Genomic DNA, 21897 nt, shown 5'->3' on the forward strand with positions numbered 1-21897 from the left:
AAGAAGAAGAGAATGAAGAGAAGAAAAGGGTAAAGAAATTGCAAGAAGCCAAACTACTTTCACATGAGCAAAAAAAAATTTTAAGAAGAAAGAGAAAAGAAAAAAGTGAGAGTATTCGTTTTGGGGCCCCCAGGGTAGTTAACAAAACGAACGAACGATAGGGAGAGATTCAAAAACATGTAGACAATTGCGTACACTGTAGAAAGAGCGGTGTTAAAAATGGATTTAATTTCACACAGTGCGGTGTAAAAATGAAATTACACCGGTGTAGGAGGAGTAATTCGGCGGTGTTAATATACTAGAGCTCAATCAGTGTAAAAAAAAATTACACGTATAGAAATTAGAAAAAAAAATATAAAAATTTAATGAATATTATCCGGAGAAAATTTAAATTTTGCTATGTACTTATTTAAATAATTATTCATGTCATACGCAATTGATTTAAAAATTACACCATTTAAATTACCAATGATTTAATTAATTAATAAAAAAACTTTTTAACTGTAGTATCGAGTAAGTAAAAATATTCACAAAGTAAAATATTTTCAACATCGAAAAATATTTTAACACCGGTAAAGAATATTTACACCTTCGGCGGTGTTATTTTAACCCTACTTTCGGTGTTGAAATTTAACACCTACACCACCTGAACTTACCCCGGTTTTTTTTAGTGTATGATACTGACAAAAAAAAATCCATTTTATTATAAAAAATCACGTCAATATAGTTTCGTTTTCAGCGCAATAGTAAATATTGTAACGAGATATAGTTTAACGCTCGAGTACTTACGATACAAGTGGAAAAAATCCTCTCAATAAAAATTGTCATACAAACAAATATGAAGAGAGAAGAGCAAAAAATACAGTAAAAAAAAAATTTAATCAACACAACTCTAGTAGATTCGGTTAAACTAAAAAAATTTAATACCGATACAGTCAAATACGGTCGAATTTCGCATAATATCTTTAGGCGATTTTTCAAAGTGATAATAATGGTCGATGTTTTTTGTCTGACGAGCTTTAGAAATTATTACAAAAGGAAAAAAAATTTTTTGAATAAATGTAAGCTTAGCGGAGGAGAATAACGATGCAAAAGAGAGTGATCATCGGCAATAAGGTAAAGGAAAAAGAAGTATATAAGCTGACGATCAGTGGTGTGTAATGTGTATAGAAAGATGAGAAAAAGAACATGACAGTATACTAGGGAAGGAACGATTAACGAGCAATCGGGGCGGCGAATCGAGGCGTGATCAATTTCTCGCGGCTTCTGCACATTACGTATAATTAACATAATCCTGAAACATGCGCTACATGTTTCATGCGCACTTACTACACAGCTACTGTGCATTTTCATTAAGAGACAAGTTTTTTTTTTTTTTAAATACGAGGGACAACAAATAAAGTATATTTTTACAAACTATCAATACTCCATCTTTCATAAACTATCATCAACATAAACTCTTAATGATATAATATATTATAAAATGTAATAAATAATAACAATAATTATATTAATGACGGCTGATAGTTTTTTTTATGCTTGAATATAAATAATATTTACTGGAATAAAATTAAACATAAAACCTACTGATGTATAAACTTTTTTTTTATCGGATAATCCCATTATTTACACAGTATAACTTCCTTTCTAGAATAGCTAACGATGCGCCTCTTCCTTCATAAACTTACACTCAATATAATATAGATTTTTATATGAGACCACAAACTTTACAGAGTATAAGAGATTTATAGTGTTGATAACGGCGGTTGTTGTATGTATGTATATATAGAAGAACAGTAGAATATAAGGTTTAAAAAAGAAATATTATGGTTCGAAAAACGCGTTTGTCTGCCCACAGCGAGGCGATAAACGAGTTACCCGAACGATTCAAGTACCAAACAAGAAATCACCGATCCTACAATATACTCTCATTTTTATATCCTTGTGAGTTACCTTCAATCATATTGTCAAAATAAAAAATAATAAAAATAAGTTTTTATGAAAGATTATTCAACGAATTCTCATGTTTAGATATTGTTTAAATTTAATATTGTACAATACTGAACAATATAAGTCTATACTAATAAATAAGAAAGCTACTTTACCCTGTACTAATCTCAATAACTACTAATTTCCCGTGGAAAAAAAATTCGTTTCAAAAAGATTCCAAAAAAGTTCCGCATGTGAAACTTCTAAACATGAGACAGACTTGAACTTCGAATAGAACTTTTTTGGAATGTTAGTAATTTTGATGGTGAAAAAAAAAGGTTTAATGAGAAAATTTAGAGTCAAAAAAGACGTTTTTGGAACTTTTTTAGAATTTTATATAGACATTCCAAAAAAGTTCCAGAATCACCACTTTTGACTTTTTTATGGACAAAAAAATTCATTCCAAAATCACTACTTTTGCATCTTTTGTAGACTAAAGACGTTCTAGAAACATGTCAAAATAGTTCAAAAATCACTACTTTTGAATTTTTTATAGAACAAAAAAAAACGTCCATAAAAGTTCCATTTTTTACTCTCAATTTCCTCATAAAAACTTTTTTATACCATCAAAATTACTAACGTTCCAAAAAAATTCCATTCGAAGTTCTAATCTGTCTCATTTTTCGAAGTTCCACATGCGGAACTTTTTTGGAACCAATTTTTTTTACACGGGTTCCTGAAACCCGGAATTTTGAATCCAGCCGCTTCGCGTTCGAGGTGCGCAATATTTTTAACACAGAAAGAACAGGATTTCTTAGCGCAAGAAATATTTCGCATTATGAATTTAAATCGGAAATTTTCTCAGATCTAGAAAAAATTTCTACACAAGAAAGTTATAATGCAAAAAATTTATTGGGGCGAATGAAAATTTTTTTAGCCACGAAATCCTTTTTCTCTATGAACATAAAATTGACATCAAGTGATTCGCGTGCTATGAAAAAAAGTTTTATATGTATACTGCTGTCAATATATTTATTACAGCAGAATATAACTTAAGTTTGAAATTTTAAAATAAGTATTTTTATAAAAACTTAAACTTCCACATTAAGTCACTCAAGCAGAAATTATTCATAAGTTACTGTGAGAAATAAAAATAATAATGGAATTAACAATTTATAAAAATATATTTTTAAATACTGACAGTGTATAAAAGTAGTACTGCACGATATTTCTTTGTGGCTTGAGTTCAACTGGCTATATTAGAACAAAATCAATAGTAACCAAGTATATATAAACGTTTCTATAATTATGGAATATACGTGTTAAAGTAATGATTACTGGGTCAATAGAGCCTTGAATGTATTCAGAAGTGTGTATAATGACGAATTTTTTTTTTTTTTTTTTCATTTATTTGCCTCTACTAAGAGACTCATTAAAACTCACCTTGTCACCCGATAGCATCAAAATTCTCTGCATACAACACGGAAAAAACAGAATATTAAAAATTAATAAATAATAGTAAAAAGTGAAATCTTTTATCAATAATTAGTACTATTATGTACTTTTTGCAAAGTAGTTTACTAATTTTTGTAGATTCCTAAAAACTACTATCAATTATTTCAAAAAGTTAGTAAATATTATTACTTTTAGGTATGAATACGTGACTTATTAGTGAAAGTTAATTAATTTATGGCGTACATCTATTAAAAAGTAATGATTGGTCAAATTAAGAATTGCTATCTTAGATACTGATTTTTCCAGCCTAAAAATTGCAAAAGTTACTAACTTTTATTTTATAAATTCGATATCACTGATCAATTATTAGCTTAAAATATCATTTATTCGTTATTGTAAATTAATTTATTATATACATGAATCGAATAAGTGGTCGATAATAAAATGAAAAATTAGTATACTAGATACTGATTTTTTGCTCATAAAAATACCGAAAATTTGTAACTCTTATTTTATAAATTCTATCCCATTGACCAATAATTAATATAAAATATTATTTATTCGTAAGTATAAATGAATTTATTATATACATAAATCGAATAAGTGGTAAATAATAAAATGACAAATTAGTATACTAGATACTGATTTTTTGCTCATAAAAATACCGAAAATTTGTAACTCTTATTTTATAAATTCTATCCCATTGACCAATAATTAATATAAAATATTATTTATTCGTAAGTATAAATGAATTTATTATATACATAAATCGAATAAGTGGTAAATAATAAAATGACAAATTAGTATACTAGATACTGATTTTTTGCTCATAAAAATACCGAAAATTTGTAACTCTTATTTTATAAATTCTATCCCATTGACCAATAATTAATATAAAATATTATTTATTCGTAAGTATAAATGAATTTATTATATACATAAATCGAATAAGTGGTAAATAATAAAATGACAAATTAGTATACTAGATACTGATTTTTTGCTCATAAAAATACCGAAAATTTGTAACTCTTATTTTATAAATTCTATCCCATTGACCAATAATTAATATAAAATATTATTTATTCGTAAGTATAAATGAATTTATTATATACATAAATCGAATAAGTGGTAAATAATAAAATGACAAATTAGTATACTAGATACTGATTTTTTGCTCATAAAAATACCGAAAATTTGTAACTCTTATTTTATAAATTCTATCCCATTGACCAATAATTAATATAAAATATTAGTTATTCGTAAGTATAAATGAATTTATTATATACATAAATCGAATAAGTGGTAAATAATAAAATGACAAATTAGTATACTAGATACTGATTTTTTGCTCATAAAAATACCGAAAATTTGTAACTCTTATTTTATAAATTCTATCCCATTGACCAATAATTAATATAAAATATTATTTATTCGTAAGTATAAATGAATTTATTATATACATAAATCGAATAAGTGGTAAATAATAAAATGACAAATTAGTATACTAGATACTGATTTTTTGCTCATAAAAATACCGAAAATTTGTAACTCTTATTTTATAAATTCTATCCCATTGACCAATAATTAATATAAAATATTAGTTATTCGTAAGTATAAATGAATTTATTATATACATAAATCGAATAAGTGGTAAATAATAAAATGACAAATTAGTATACTAGATACTGATTTTTTGCTCATAAAAATACCGAAAATTTGTAACTCTTATTTTATAAATTCTATCCCATTGACCAATAATTAATATAAAATATTATTTATTCGTAAGTATAAATGAATTTATTATATACATAAATCGAATAAGTGGTAAATAATAAAATGACAAATTAGTATACTAGATACTGATTTTTTGCTCATAAAAATACCGAAAATTTGTAACTCTTATTTTATAAATTCTATCCCATTGACCAATAATTAATATAAAATATTATTTATTCGTAAGTATAAATTAATTTATTATATACATGAATTGAATAAGTGGTCAATAGTAAGATGAAAAATTGGTATACTAGATACTGATTTTTCTTTAACGCCACACGACCTCTACTTTATGAATGCGATCGTCACTTGGATCTGTTTGTGTTTACGGTTGGCGGTCTATAAACAAATAAGTATCGAAGTGATGCCATTGTCCGAGTTCAACCCGGCATAGAAGCGTCTAGCTGTAAGCTCCGGTCAATCTTAAGTGTTTTAAGTTTTTTAATCAAATATGGATCCGGAAAATGATTTAAAATTATTACAATCGTGGAATTTATCCCATCTTTATAATAATTTTGAAGGTAAGTTTTATTTTTTTTACGTATTTCCTTATTTAATTTTATACAAACTTTTGCGGCTGTTTCTTTTAACCCGTCAGTACTCCCTTGATTTTTAGTGTCTCGCTTGCGCGACAGCGAAATCCAATAAGTTGAATAGTGTCCTGTGAGCAAGATGCTGATAACGAGAGTGCTGACGGGTTAATATTCAATTTAATATTAGCTGTATCAATATTTTGAATTATTAAAAAGTTATCAATAAATATAATTTTTAAAAAAGTTGAATTTATACTATTAACGTTTTTAAACGTATTATACTTCAATAGAGAGGAATATTTAAAAAAAAAAAAATTAAATATACCATTTGTCTTTAGTAGTATTTGTTAATTACTATTAACTAAATTAATATTATAAAATTAAATTAAATTATAATTAAAAACTAAATTAATATTATAAAATATATGATCCTGAAGTTAGCCAACAATTAGAAATTTTCTGATTTTTTTTTTCAACAAATAAATTACAAAAAAAAAAACCAAAAATATGTACATGTAGAAAATTTAAAAAACTATAAGTGCAATTTTTTCAAATATTTTTTTTTTATTATTTATCGTTTCAAATAAATTTCAAAAATTATTAGATGTCAGCTATCTTCATTATCATATAAAATATACTTTAATCATCTTTAATAATTTTTTTTAAGTTGTTCAGCCACAAAATGTAATTATAATCGATATTATTAAGAGAATAAGGAAAATTTTGTTCCCGGCATATCTATATAATAGAATTGGTCAATATTATTAAATTTGGTATCGTTAGAAAGGTCTTGACTTGAATTTGTGCCTTTGGAGACAAACTCTCCGTTTCTTCTATCTCTCTTGTTAATGAGCGGTACTGTGTTTATTTCATCTGCACACTTGATTAAAAATTTTTCACGATTGCAAGATTATCTAGTAATCAAGTTCTGGTCTTTATCGTACATCTCGGATTTTTTGTTTTGTTTTTTTTTTTTTTTAAAGAGAAAAAATTTCGACAAAATTAATAAGAAACTTTTTTTAATGAGTTTACTCTGTTATCTGCTGTACGCGTGTAGCGGCAAACTTACATCCTTTATGGTTTTTAACAAATGAGGACAAAATACATGAAGTCATTACGAACCAGTCTGATGCATCTCAATTCAAAAAATGCTTAAAAGATTATCGATCGCTTGTTTTACACCATAATGACAATAATAATCAGGTACATGAAAGTTGTTTGTTTATTAGGGCGTTTCAAAAAAAAAAAAAAAAAAATTTTTTTTCTTGGGACCAGGCTCAAAAGTTTCATTTAGATGCCAAAATAGTGCTCTGAAAATATAAGCCTTTAATATTAATATTAAGGTTGTCCGCATCGGACTTTTCGATTTCCCATAAGAATAACACAGGAAAAAAAATTTTTTTTTTCTGATTTTTGATAACTAATGAACCATAAATTGCTCTACAATTTCCATTGAATATTTTTGTAGAGAATTAAACGCTCTACAAAAAAAGTCTCTTATCATTTTTTGATAAATCCATCTGTTCGAAAGTTATTGGAGCTGAAAGTCAAATGTATAGTAAGTTTCGAGAACTTTTTACTTTTCCAGCGAAACTATTAGACTTATTAAAAAATGTCGTAAGACCTTTTTTGTAGACAAATTTATTTTCTACAAATTATTGTCAATGAAGATCATTCAAATTCCGCATTTTTTTCTAGTTATTTTCATATTAATGTTAAGTTCTCAAAATCGGTTAGAAGACTATTATTTTTTATGAGCTTAGCATTAAAATGAAAATAACTAGAAAACAATGCGGAATTTGAATGACCTCCATTACAAATAATTTGTAGGAAATAAATTTGTCTACAAAAAAGGTCTTATGGCATTGTTTGATAAGTCCGATAGTTTTGCTGGAAAAGTAAAAAGATCTCGAAACTTACTATACATTTGACTTTCAGCTCCAATAACTTTCGAACGGATGGATTTATCAAAAAATGATAAGAGACTTTTTTTGTAGAGCGTTTAATTCTCTACAAAAATACTCAATGGAAATTGTAGAGCAATTTATGGTTCATTAGTTACAAAAATCAGAAAAAAAAAATTTTATTTTTTTTGAAACGCCCTATTGTTTATATAAATATTGTTTAAAATCAATCTTCATTTATTAAAAAATTTTTGTTTAATATGTACATCTTATTAATTCGAAATTTGTTTTTCAATAACTGCCGTAGCATTATTCTAATTCTACTGAACAGAGTGATGTTTTTCTGACAGCATCATCTGAGTTACCTCAGCCAGCATACGGTATGCTTTGTTATCAAAATTACTTCATTATTATTGTAGTTAAAACTTTTTTATTATTATTTGTTGTTTCATTATTATTTTAGGCGCGATTTCAGTAGTTCCGTCAATTGATAATATTTATCCTTTTGCTGGCAATTCTGCTACTTTGATGAATGTAGATTATAACACAGAAATACCAGCATCTTTTCCTCAACCACTGAATAATAATAGTTCTGATCCATATCTAAATGAGATAGACTCAGATGAAGGAGAAACAATTACTGAAGATGATGTTGCTCAACTTGTATATATTTATTTTATATTTTAACAAAAAAAAATTATTTCCATGTAACTTTGCAAAGTGATTATTCTATTATTTTTGTCTATATAGAATTTAGAAGAATATTTAAAATCAAGCACAAAAGGCTGCGCGATTTTATTAGCACTTAAAAATGGAAGCCAAAGCTTACTAAATACTCATCGAAATCAATTAACACGATTGATAATTGATCGAGAATTAGGAATTGCTAAAGCAAAGTTCGGCAATGATCTAACGATTTCTCAATTTAAGTATATATATTTATATATATTTTTTCATGATTTACAATAACACATAACGATTAAATCAATTAATTTATTTTTATTTATTATGTACAGTATAACAAAAAAAAAGTTTCTGATTTATACGAAAAGCATCAAGAATCTTTGTCCAACGGAAAGGAGAAAGTCATATTACGTTGGATATAAAAAAATAGGAACAATTAAATGTTTACCTAAGGGTAAACTTTATCGGCATTTTGAATTTCGGAAAAGTACTCTACGGAAAGATGGTGTACTGATATCAAAACCACGAGCTAATGAAAATTTGACATCAAATGTGACAGATGAGACTGATTTGAATACGTTAAAACTCCTTGAAGGAAATTTTAATACGTTTAATGACGTAAAAGACTTATGGTCGAAATCATTTTCCGATCGATCAAAGTTATTAAAATATGACAGAGTAGAAATTCATGTGTATATGAACCGATTCAAAGTTTTAAAAAGTCCTTTCGGTTATGAATTGGTAAATTATGAAGTTATAAAAAAAAAAAAAAATTAGTTTGAATGAAAGTTAATCTGAACTTTTTTTGCAGCTTTCAATTGATTTCTCTAGACTATTCCCTGGGAAAGAAGATAATTTTAATAAAAATTGGCCGCCCTTAAAATTAAAATTAATCAAGCTATTGACTGAAAATAAAAAAATAACAAATCCTGAAGATTTGGCACATTTAGGTGCTTTAGATGCTATTATTGGTGGTATGTATACAAAAAAAAGGTTTATATCTATTGTCACTAGTTTTTTTTATTAATTACCCTGTCAAAAATTTTTCTTTAAATTTTAAACATATTACCAAAAGTCATTAATAAGTTAAAATTATTCAGAATTATAAAATTAAATATAGTTATAAATTAATTTATTTATATACTTTATTTTTTTTTTATAATTTGAGTCTCCGAGTCAAAAATGCGATAAAAATTAAAATCACAATGTATTTAAGTTTATTTCATTTCAATAATTTATTTTTCTATGGTCCATAAGTAAATTATTGTAGATAATATAAATTTGAAAGTAAATAGTTTTTTAAGGATCTATAACTTTCATTTGAAACTATTTAATAACTTGTATAATTGATTTTTAAATAAGTAAGATTTTATAACAAGACTTTAATTAACTTTAATTAACTTACAATTATCCAAAAATAATTAAATTAAAAAAAAATTTATACTGTACTTTACAAATATTTTTAAATAAACTCCAAACCAATATCTTGATTAATTACATACACCATCTATTTTTAAATAGTCACATTGCAATTTTCATTGAAAATCATGTTTTATTTATTTTAGTTATACAAACAAACCGATTTTCACCTGCAATTAATGCTTCTAATTAAATTTTCATGATAGTTATCTATGAAAATTGAAAAAATTTACGTCAGTGTCGTAATTCACTGTTTTATTTTATTTATTTACTTATTACATATTTTCATTTATTATTTTATTATTAATTTAGAACGTCAAGATGCGATCTTATGCCATTTACTGCCATATTTAGTTCCTGTGACTTATGTTGATATTCCTGAGGAACAAATATTGGCAAGATCTCAGGGACCAAAAAAAAGGAGAATTACCAAAAGACGCGCTTCTTATGAAGAATCGAGAAACGATCTTTTCATTGTCACCCCAGTAAGTAATACGGTTTCTTCTTTATAATTATTTTTGTACCTTTTATATTCGAACAGTTTTATTATTTAAAATTTTTTTCCTGATAGAACGTTGGTAGTGTTGAATCACTAGTTAATAAAAGGAAGGAAGAACTGAGTAGCCAACATCGATATCTCCAGCCAGTACCAATTTTTGTTGGAACATTGAGAAACGTGGAAGATGCTTATGTCATCTTAAATGATACATTATATCATGTAAAAAGTGTTGTAAACGCTATAAGTCTGACGATTCGAATTTGTCACTCATTAGATTGTAGTTATCCACCTGCTGCTAAGAATCTATGGTTATTTTTACAAAACGCTGGATTTGGGATATCATTACCTAACGATAATTTGCCAACAGCTTTGGAAACGTTAATTGGACAAGTATCAATTTAAAACATAATTACAAATTTTTTTTATAATTTAGAATTTCATTACTATTATTTAATTAATTTAACTATTATTCATTATTATTATTATTATTATAATTATTTTAAAATTAGAACTTAGTTTTGCAAAATGTTCATTTGTTTCTATTGTTCAGAAGAATTAAAAACAAATGCAGATTTGTTGCTTCATATAAAAATTGTTCATCCTTCTTTAAAAATATTTAAATGCAATGAACATTATTGTCAACGAAGTTTTTCTATTTATTACTCCTTTTGGCGGCACAGAAAGCAAAAGCATTCAGATGAAAATTCACTTAATAATTCACTTAATACTACAGAAAATCAACATAATTTACAACTTGATACAGAATTAAGTACAATAATAAACACAGCTCAAATTTATAATAATGAAATTTTAGTTGAAAATTCTAATACAAATTATGAGTACTTCCATGATGAAGATGACCTTGATAAAAATTCTAATGTTATCTATGACGACATCGACGATGATGATGATTTTGATGACAATTCGAATACAGATTATTTTAAAGAAACCGAAAGGGATGATTTTGCACAGAATTCTTACGATGGTCTTAATTTTGAAAGTAGTTTAAATCTTATAATAACACTTATGATTGCTAAATGGTACAGCATAACAGATTTACCAAGAAAGCGTATTCAAATGCTTATAAATGATTTTACACTTTTTTTATCCGGTCAGGCTATAAATATATTGCGTACCAAAGTTTTGTCAAGATTAGAATTATTAGGTGAAGATTCATTAATATTAACTGATATTAAAAATATGTTTGACAAACTTCAAAATCCTTTTCAAAATTTTGATACGGAGCACAAACACTTCCAATACTTTGTTGATAAAGGTACATTAATTAAACCGTACAGTCATAATATCGGCTTTTACTCTGATTTTAGAAATATTCGTGGTACACAAGTCATTAAACAAATACCAATAACAGCACAATATATACCGATGAATCAAGTATTAACAAAATTTTTTAGCCTACCACAAATATATCATAAAGTTGTAAACTATGTTAATTTTCTGTACAGTAGTTCAAATATAATTTTTAATGTAATTCAAGGGCAACTGTGGAAAGAAAAAATGAAAAACTTTGGAGACAAATTTATATTACCATTAATTTTATTTTTCGACGAGTTTGAAATAAATAATCCGTTAGGTAGCCATAAAGGTACTCAAAAATGCGGTGCTCTGTATTTAAAAATACCTTGTCTCACACCAGAATTACAGTCAAAATTATCGAATATTTTTTTATTTGGAATTTTTAATTCGTTTGATACTAATAATCCAGATGCTTTTAAGCCCGCTGTAGACCAATTAAATAATTTAGAAAGTGAAGGAATCACAGTAACCGTGGATAATGTGCCTAAAAAGATATTTTTTAAACTCATCACTATAACAGGCGACAACTTAGGACTCCATCAAATGTTTGGATTAGCTGAAAGCTTTCAAGCAACATTTTTTTGTCGTTTTTGTAAAACACAACGAAAAGATATAAACATGATATACAGTGAATCTGAATGTGAACTTAGAACTAAAGATAGTTATGACAAGGATCTTCTTTTAAATAATATAACCTTAACAGGTGTATCGAAACCTAGTCAATTTAAAGATTTGAATGATTTTCATTTTATAGATAATGTTGTAGTAGATTTTATGCACGACTTATTAGAGGGTGTTTGCCAATACGATTTGAGTAAAATTTTTTCATATTTTATATCTAAAGAAAACCCTTTTTTTTCTTTTCACGATCTTAATTCACTAATCCAAGGTTTTAATTATAAACTAAATGACACAAAAAATAAACCCCCTAAACTCTTAGATTCTCATTTAAAAAGTGGACGGTGTATCATGACTGCATCAGAAATGCTTACTCTAATCCGAAATTTGCCTATGATAATAGGTCATTTAGTTCCGCCAGAATGTGAGCATTGGCAACTAATAATTTTATTACAACAAATCGTTCTTTTCACTACAGAAAAATTTTGTCAGTTTGGATCTGAGGATATACTTGACGGTTTAATTTCTGATTATTTAATTCTGCTACAGAAATTATTCCCCAATTCATTCAAACCGAAGCATCACTTTTTACTGCATTATCCTCGAGTTATGCGATTAATGGGACCTGTCTGCCATATAGGGGGGATGTCGTTTGAACGTAAACATCGGCCAATAAAAACATCAGCTCTAATTTCAATTAGTAGAAAAAATATATTTTACACCCTAGCTTTAAAAAGTTCATTATCATTAAATTATGATTTTTTGCAACCCCCAATTTATCAAGAATTTACGACAGGTCCAAGTAAAATAATAAAAGTTATAAATTTGCAATATTATAAAAAGTTTAATTTTTCATCGGATGAAATATCCACAGTAGAGTGGGTTACATTTGATGGCGAGACTTTAAAACCCGGATTGGTTTTAATGTCTGCATCTGAAAATGGCCCTGACTTTTTTTTTGTTGATTATATAATTATACATCCATTTTATAAACTTCTTGTATTGACAAGACAACTGACCACATGTTTTAATAATCATCTTCAAAGTTTTGAAGTTTGTGAAGATTCAAATGTTGCATTAAAATATTTTCCATGGAAAGAATTGCGTCATACTATTATCACGTATGAAACGCGTTTAAACGATGGTAAAAAATATGTAGCTAAAAGATGGTTTTGAATGCAAGTTTTGATTGTATCGTTATAATTATAGATTATCTTGTTGTTTAGTAAACATTACCTGTTTCTTATTTATTATTACTTTGTATTATTATGTACTTCATTGTCATTGTAAGTCATTGATTATTTATTTTATTTATCAAATTTATTAATAAAAATTTATTAAATTTATAACGAATACCTGATATTTTTTTTCATTATAAAGTAGTCAGATAATTTCAGGTAAAAAAAACCTACCAGATAAGACTAACAAGCGAACAAGGAAGCTGTTCGCTTTTTATTTTTTTTCTTGACATAGAAAAAAAATGTCTTTTTTTTTGTTTTGTTGAAATTTATGTTATAGTTGATATTAATTAAACAAATTATTAAATATTAATGAATAAAAAAAAAAATTACAATTTTTGGTATTCTATTTGTTAGGTACCTGAAATTAATTGATTATTATTTAGTATATGTAGATACTACTTTTTCTTTATTAATAATAAGTTTTGATAAACATGTTTCGATTATTTTGAGGTGATTCTTAGATGGGACCCCTTCCCACTCTTTAAAAATATTCAATGTCATCAAGCTGTAATAATCGTATTAAAATTTTATTAATTAATTGAAAAAAAAACATTAATTTTAAAGAGGATAACACAAGTACAATTTTGCTAAAGTATATCGTTTTGATAAAGTATATAGTTTATAAAGAATTACTTACAGGTGTTTTCAATTAAGAGTTATATAAAATTTGTTTAAAAAATTTAAGACTAAGTTATGATGTTTGTTTCATTATTATTGATAAGAACTGGAAGTAATTTTTAAAAAATTATATAATTTACCGAAATTGGAACTACGTTGTCCTTTTTTTATAAATACTGTAGTTTTTTCTTAAACAATCAAATTTTAATACAATTATGACAGGTCAAGGTCATCGAGGATTTTTTAATGGTGGAGGGCACCGTCTAAGAATCTCCTTAATATTTAAATAATAAATTTTGGTATCTTCATTTACTGATAACAAGTTTCCTATTTTAAATTTTTAGTATTTGTAAATACTACTTTTTTACATTGTGGATAGCAAAAATTTGAATCTTTTATTTTTAATTTTTAGTATCCGTGGATACCACTTTTTTTTGTAAATATTTTTTAGTTCTTAGTATATGTGGATACCACTTTTTACTATAGATGTTTTTACTTTTTAGTATCCTTGGATACCACTTTTTCTTGTAAACGTTTTTTAGTTCTTAGTATATGTGGATACCACTTTTTACTATAGATGTTTTTAATTTTTAGTATCCTTGGATACCACTTTTTCTTGTAAACGTTTTTTAATTCTTAGTATATGTGGATACCACTTTTTACTATAGATGTTTTTAATTTTTAGTATCCTTGGATACCACTTTTTCTTGTAAACGTTTTTTAATTCTTAGTGTATGTGGCTACCACTTTTTACTATAGATTTCTTTAATTTTTAGTATCCGTGGATACCACTTTTTCTTATAAATAGATTCCAACTTTCAGTATATATCTTTATATATTAATATGTACGTTTACTAATTTTTGCTCTTCTATGTGTACCAAATTTTAATATAAATAATAGCCACTTTGTAATATATAATGATCCTGGTTTGACATTAGTATACAAATATACTAATTTTAAGTCAAAAATAAACTACAAACTATTAAAATTTTGAGCATCATTTTTTTCCGTGAATAGAAGAGTATAACAAAGTAACAAAAACTAGGGGACAAGGGAGATCGATGTGCATACTTTAGATTAATTCCGAAGTTATGCATGCAATATTATATTTACACGGTATTATACATCCAAACAAAAAAAAAAGTTGGAAAATCGAAACATGCACAACTCAGTTGCTCATTCAACAGTAAAAAACTTTTTTTTAAACGAAAATGAGGATAAAAAAAAAAGTCGAGTGTAAAAAGTAATCAATAGATGGCGCTCCTATAAAAAAATGGCAGCTAAATTTATTTTGATGAATTGTCAGTATTAAGTTCTTATAAATTATAATTGAACAAAGAAAATTTGAATGATTTTTGATAGTACAGCGAAAAAATTGGTCTTATTAAAAAAGTTTTTGAACAAAAGTTGTAGGAAATTTAATTTTCTAAAAATAATGTCTCTTATGATTTTTTTATACGATCAATATTTTCACCGTAATTCAAAAATTAAGATTCATAATGAATGATTCAAAATTTTGTTAATTATGAAAATCTTATTTTTGAAATTACGGCTTTCTTATTAGTCCTAAGAAAAAATTATAAGAGACATTTTTTTTAGAAAATTAAATTTCCTACAACTTTCGTTTGAAAAATTTTTTAATAAGACCAATATTTTCCCTGTAATATAAAAAATTTCACACCACTAATTAGTAATTATTTTTTAATTAACGCAAATATTCTGGCCCTAATGATTACTATTCGAAAATTGACTTAGAGTTGTGTTCTTTCTATTACTTAATAAATTATCTTTCAAATGACACAAATTTTAATTTACTTGAGTATATTTGAACGAGTGTAAATATGATTTTTACGCGAGTGAATCAGCTGGGATCGAGTAACCGTTAGTAGAACACATTTTATAGCTTCGCCATTAAGTTGTGCAACACATATATATATATAAATATAAAGTCTTATACAGCCGAAATACTTTTCACTGATTCATTTCAAGAGAGTATGTACACATTTAAAAGCTTGGCTTAATTTTAAAACAATCAAAAAAACTAATTTTGACTTATAATTGAAAAAAAAATTCAAATTACCAAAATAAATAAAAATTTTTAGTTCATAAATTTCTTAGTAAAAAGTTAACCCAATAATTCACCAAGGAATAGCAGTAAATTACAAAATATGACATTATGAATACACTTGAATAAAAATTGTCGGTAAAGTTTGGTAAAAAAAAGTTTTTAGTATTACGTATTGATAGCTCAAGGAGGTAAAAGTTTAAGAGCTTATCATTTGTCAGCCAAAGTAACTAAAGTTGTAATAAAAAAAAAATAAAGTTTAACTGTTTATGTCGGTCTCTCGTCGCGACATTCTGCGGAAGCGAATTGCCCAGTATTGGACGACGTACGTAAATTTACCCCGGAATCGAGCAACGACCCCTCTTTATACCCAGACAAGTGAACGAACTGCAGGTTCACCAGCGCACATACTACTGAAAAAAGAGATAAAAAACTATACACACACAAAGAGATCGATCTGTTGTATGCGTAAGTTGTCGAGAGAACAAATAAAATAGCTAGGCTAGCTGACTAAATAAACTATGAAATCTACTTGAAGAAAAATCAAATATCAGAGCAATTTAAAAATTAATTATTCATTTTTAACTTGATAATTTTTATTCTTTGTAATATAGAGTAAATTGTTAATTACGTAATCGCGGTATTAATTAAAATGTATAACACTTGGTATCAGGAGGATCATGAGCTCACGAGCTTGTAAGCGCGCTGTTAGATTGTAAGCTTTGCTGTTGGGCTTAAAATATATCTGACTATATATAATATATAGTGCGCTTTCACTGCAGTAAAGCGAAAGTTATAGCTATATATTATTGAGTCAGCTACTTCGTGTAGTAATCTGAGGGAGCGTTCGTTGTCCTTAACTACCTTATATAGAAACATCCTTACTCCAATACCCTGGATTTGCCCTAACTGCGGCAGCAATAACATCGAAACGCGTCAAAGGGAGGGTAGATTAATTGCTTTCAAAAATTGGGGTGATTATTTATATATAAAGTATGAAAGCTAAACAATATCTTTAAGAAAATAGCTTTATAAAACTTTTATAAATGAAATATTTCTCTTACTTAATTTATGATAAAAAGAAATATACTAATTTTTGAAAGAAACGCTTGGAACAAAAAATAAGATGTACCTAAAGATCGAAACATTTTTCGCAGAACGAAAATAAGGAAAAAGTAAAAAATCTACTAGATCTAGGTTTCGGAAATGTTTCACACGTCACCCGAAAATGACAGGCCACCCCTCAACTACCTCTTAAGTCACCTTTAGACACAAATTTCATGAATTATTTTCATTTTCGTTGCGTAAAAAACGTTTCGATCTTCAGGTACATAAAATAAGTACGAAAATCGAAAATACTTTTTGAAACTTGGCTTTGATTGAATTTTGAACCTCAAACTTTGATATCGTACGAAAAAAATGAATTGACACACACAGACGCACACACACACACACACACACACACGGAGGTCCATCTGAAAATAGTTTCCTATTAGAATTTCGAAACGCCAACGATGAAAACTCGATTTTAGAAAATCGGACCGGAACCAACAACTTTCCCTGTATTGGAAATTTTCAATTTTTATAGCGGGAAATTAGAAATATGTGTTGCGAAATCAATATATTTTTAGTGTTATGTGAGTTTGAAAACTGTAAAATGCTTCGTTGAAGTTTTAAAGTGATACGATGGCATATATTTTACTTTTCGAACCCTCGTAACACGAAAATTGAGATTTTGTGATACGGTAAAATCGTGATTTCTTTTTTCTAGTTTTTGGAGATGTTACAAAAAAAATCACGATAAAAGTAAAAGAAGAAAATCAGTTCAAAGATATTTATGCATTAGTGTAAAGATAACGTTCACTGATAGAAAAATGACCTTCGTAAAAACAAAATTTCTTTCTATAATCATTAAAAATTATTACATTATTAACTTAATACCCAAGTTTAAGAATAATTTTTCCGATAGAAGAAAATCAAAATTTATTTACACTCTTTCAAAAAAATATCAGCAAATTTCGAACTAAACCCGGATTTCTTCGACTAAAAAAATGATTTTGAATAAAATCTTTAATTTTTGTACCAAAAATATATCAGATTAAAAATTTCCAATAGCGTAATATCTTGTAAGAGGAAAATACGTAATATTTCTAAAAGTTATTTTTTATCTCAATGTTGAATATGAAAAAATTTGAATAAAAATTTCCGCTTGCGTGAATAAATAAAATTTATTTTCTGAAAAATTTATTTATCTAGATGATATTTTGTCAGTGATAAATGCTTCAATAAAATTTATTATTGAATACAACTTTTTCTGTAAACTAACACTGATGTACTATCAGGTACACTGGTACGAAAATGGTTCTCAATATCACGGCTGGCCGAAAGCCCAAATCCAGAAATTCATAAAAAAAGATCTGGAAATTTTTGTTTCTTCAAATTATTTTTTTGAACCATCAAAAAATGAATTTTTACTTCAATACACTTTAATCAAAATTAAATTTTCATTTTATATATCTGTATTTACTTTGTGATATATATAAAATACTTTTATCATATATACAAACATAATATTTCAAATTATTTGTCAGGTAAACATAATCATCAGCGACCTACTCTGTTAATTATTAGACAACAAACTCGAGTATCGATTTAATTATTTTATATTGTATTATACTCTATTGTGATTGGCTGAAACAGTTCCAACGTCAACGCATATAGTGTGTATTTCTATTATAATTTACAACAATACATAATGGAAAAGCTCAATAACTAAAATATTAATACTTTATTTCAAATTTAAAAAAAAATAATAAATAAATAAATTCATTCATGAGTTCTATCATTCATTCTATTTAAAAACTGTACTGAATTTATTTATATCAAATAACAAATATAAAAAATATATGTTTTTGAGGATTAAAATTTTCAAATTATAGCAACAATATTTTTCCATGTAAAAAAAAAAATGTTCCAAAAAGAGCTCGGAACTTTGAATTGATCATTTTTTGAACATTGAAAAATTCAAAAGTTAAAATTTTCAACCGAGTATTTTTTTGAATTTTTTAAACAAAAATAATTCGACCGGAAAATTTTACTGGTACGAAAACTAAAAAAAAAAGTCAAAACTAATGACGCGCGTTTTTTTGACTATAAAAACTTTTCGAGAACGAGATCTAGAAATTGAAATTTTTTATCTTGAATTTTTTTGAAGTTCCAAAAATGATCAACACAAAGTCCAGAATTTTCTCAAATTTGAAATTTCACTGTTTATGAACTTTTTTTGAATATTTTTGTAACGATCTTTTTTTACATGGATTTATTTATGAGATATATTTAAGATATAAATAAAAATGATTGCAATACAATACTGGGAATAAAAAAAGGTAAATGCTTTGAAAGCTTAAGTTTAGTACGGATAAAGTTGGTGTTAACGTCAGCAAAGGGACAGCAACGTATATTGATTTTGACCAAAATACTACTGGGATCGGCATCGGATATGGGGAGCATAAAGAGAGTATTAAAGCCCTGGAGCTATATAATATTATTGAGAACCCCTTTTCCAGATTGTTTGCGCCAGTCTATGGACAAGAACTACGTACGATATGTGCATGCCACGCACTTATAATATACGTGCTTCAACGACTCTCGCATTGCCACACATTCATTCGAGATCGAGACTATATCTCACTTTACTTTTTTTTTTTTTTACCTTTTTTTAGGATTTTTTTTTTTTTTTGTACTTAAACCAGACAACTGGAACTTATCTTTTAAATGTGCGATATATATCATTCAAAACATTTATTTATCATTTATATTTACGTATTATTATACTTGAATGACGATTAATGTCTTGTAAAAATAATTCAAAAATTAATATAATTAGATTTTAATTTATTTCGTATAATTACACATGTAAAAATTTATTCATTTATTTTTCAGTAAAAAAAAATATATATATCTATGAAAAAAAAATTTATTTTTGTGACTGTTCTTTCATAGATTTTAGAAAAGCCGCTTAAAATTTTTCAATAACTGACAAAAAATTGATGTATCCAATTTATTAATATTTTTTTTTTCTACAAATTTTTTTTAGTATTTCTGATCATAAAAATTTTATAAAATATCGTAGAACATGGAATTTTCAACTGGCAAAATTATCTTGATTAATTTTTATTTTTCTTTCAAATGCTTTAAACTTTTGAATTTGAATTATTCAACTCGCGCTATAAAACTCGATTGAAAACTTTTAATAGTATTTAAATACTAATTTTAAATGCAAAAATATATTACAAACTATTAAAATTTCAGTTATCAATTTTTTCGTGGTTATGAAAATTTGAGTGACTTCAAAATTTTAACTAATGGACTATACTTTAAAAATTTTTTGTCAATGTTTTCTAAATGTCTAATAGTGAGTCTAAAAAAATGTAGCAAAATATCAGTTATACATATGGGGGCAAAACGGGCTACTTAAAAAAATACGAAGTTTTCCAGAGCTCAAATACGCTAAATATATTTTTTTTTTTAATGAAATTCAAAGTAAATAGAAAAAATTTTCAATTGCAGTTAAAAAAAAATTATTTTCGCGGGCAAATTGGGCACCCTCTAAAAAGGGTGAAAAAAAAAATTTCTGGAGATTAAATAAAATTATTAACCGATTTTTGAAAAAATTCAAAACAATGCTCTTATATATTTACAAAAGTGATTTTGGAATGTACCCTATATATATAACGTCATTACTTTGTGTTAAATAAATAATGTACTGAGATGTTGAGAATTACTTCTCAATTCTCAATTGTCTGAGTATCTTTCCATACCTTATTATTAAAAAAAAAAAGTACATATGTATACATATATATGAATGTGTGTTACATATATATTTATGAAATGCGTAGAGTACAGAGCGCATACCCTTTCAAATTCAAATTGCACCCTCGAGTACCTTGTATTGCGTATATGTTTTGGTCTGAGAGTTGTGTTTCAAAATGTAAATGAAAGAGGGCGATAACTTGAGAGTAGAATAGCGAAGAGCAAGTAAAATATATATATGTATACATTGTCACATATACATATTATACGAAGAGTAAGGCGTGTGGCACCCTCGACATGTTCGTTCTCTCGTAACAAACGAGTTACAAACGACTAACGAAAGACAAAAGAAACAGCGAAAGCTTTCGCTAAAATTTGAATTACTTATCCAACGAACCAACTTTTGAATTTTCATTTTAATAAAAACATCCAACCCAAGGTCTTTTATTGTAATTAATATTTATGTCCCATGTCAAAAATTTTTTTCACTTTCATTATTAATATCAAAATTTAAATAAACTTTTTTTACCGCCATATTTTCTCACGTCAATGAATAATTTTAATATCTTCGAAGAATCTGATAACGGCAGACGTGATAAAAATTTATAAATTAGTTGATTCGTAATTCTGTTTACGCGATACGTGATATGAAAAATATATTATTGAGTTATTCGACGAACTGATAGATTTTTGATAAGTTTAAGTACATACTCATTCTAGAAAAAATAATTAACAGATAACGGTAGTATGTCAGTACAGGATGAGTGTTTTTTTTTTTTTTTTAGATTTCTAAATATCTATGTACTTAAAATTTTTTCCCAAGGTGTCACTAACTTGGCTCATTAACTATTTGTAATAATAATTAAACTAACACTTTCACCTTTTAAATTATTTGTTAAAAAAAAAAAAAGAATAGAAAATTTCTAAATTAAAATGTAAATTATATTTTTAATTGATCGTGAATGTTGATTGATTGGAGAGAAGAAATCATTATAATGAAACAAGTTATTTCTCTAATATTAAATA

The 21897-nt window shown here is 26.3% G+C and overlaps 2 protein-coding genes across 11 annotated transcripts in view; one reads left to right on the forward strand and one right to left on the reverse strand.

Annotated features, from left to right (window-relative positions):
• LOC130672164 (SH3 and multiple ankyrin repeat domains protein 2-like) overlaps positions 1–21897 on the reverse strand; it is a 216854-nt gene that overhangs the window by 190151 nt on the left and 4806 nt on the right. The window lies entirely within an intron of this gene.
• Positions 5379–10653, forward strand: LOC130672165 (uncharacterized). Its single transcript, XM_057476528.1, has 9 exons — positions 5379–5681; positions 6751–6896; positions 7905–7977; positions 8061–8260; positions 8348–8526; positions 8614–9022; positions 9093–9255; positions 10013–10185; positions 10272–10653. The coding sequence occupies exons 1-9, from the start codon at positions 5612–5614 to the stop codon at positions 10599–10601; spliced, it is 1743 nt and encodes a 580-aa protein (XP_057332511.1). The 5' UTR covers positions 5379–5611; the 3' UTR covers positions 10602–10653.

This window comes from Microplitis mediator, chromosome 7, assembly GCF_029852145.1.
Source record: "Microplitis mediator isolate UGA2020A chromosome 7, iyMicMedi2.1, whole genome shotgun sequence".
NCBI lineage: Eukaryota > Metazoa > Arthropoda > Insecta > Hymenoptera > Braconidae > Microplitis > Microplitis mediator.

Coding starts and splice junctions, on each gene's coding strand:
- LOC130672165 (XM_057476528.1), top strand. CDS start 5,612: ATGGATCCGGAAAATGATTTAAAATTATTACAATCGTGGAATTTATCC. Junction 9,256..10,012: donor TTTAGATGCTATTATTGGTG/GTATGTATACAA, acceptor TTATTAATTTAG/AACGTCAAGATGCGATCTTA. Junction 10,186..10,271: donor ATCTTTTCATTGTCACCCCA/GTAAGTAATACG, acceptor TTTTCCTGATAG/AACGTTGGTAGTGTTGAATC.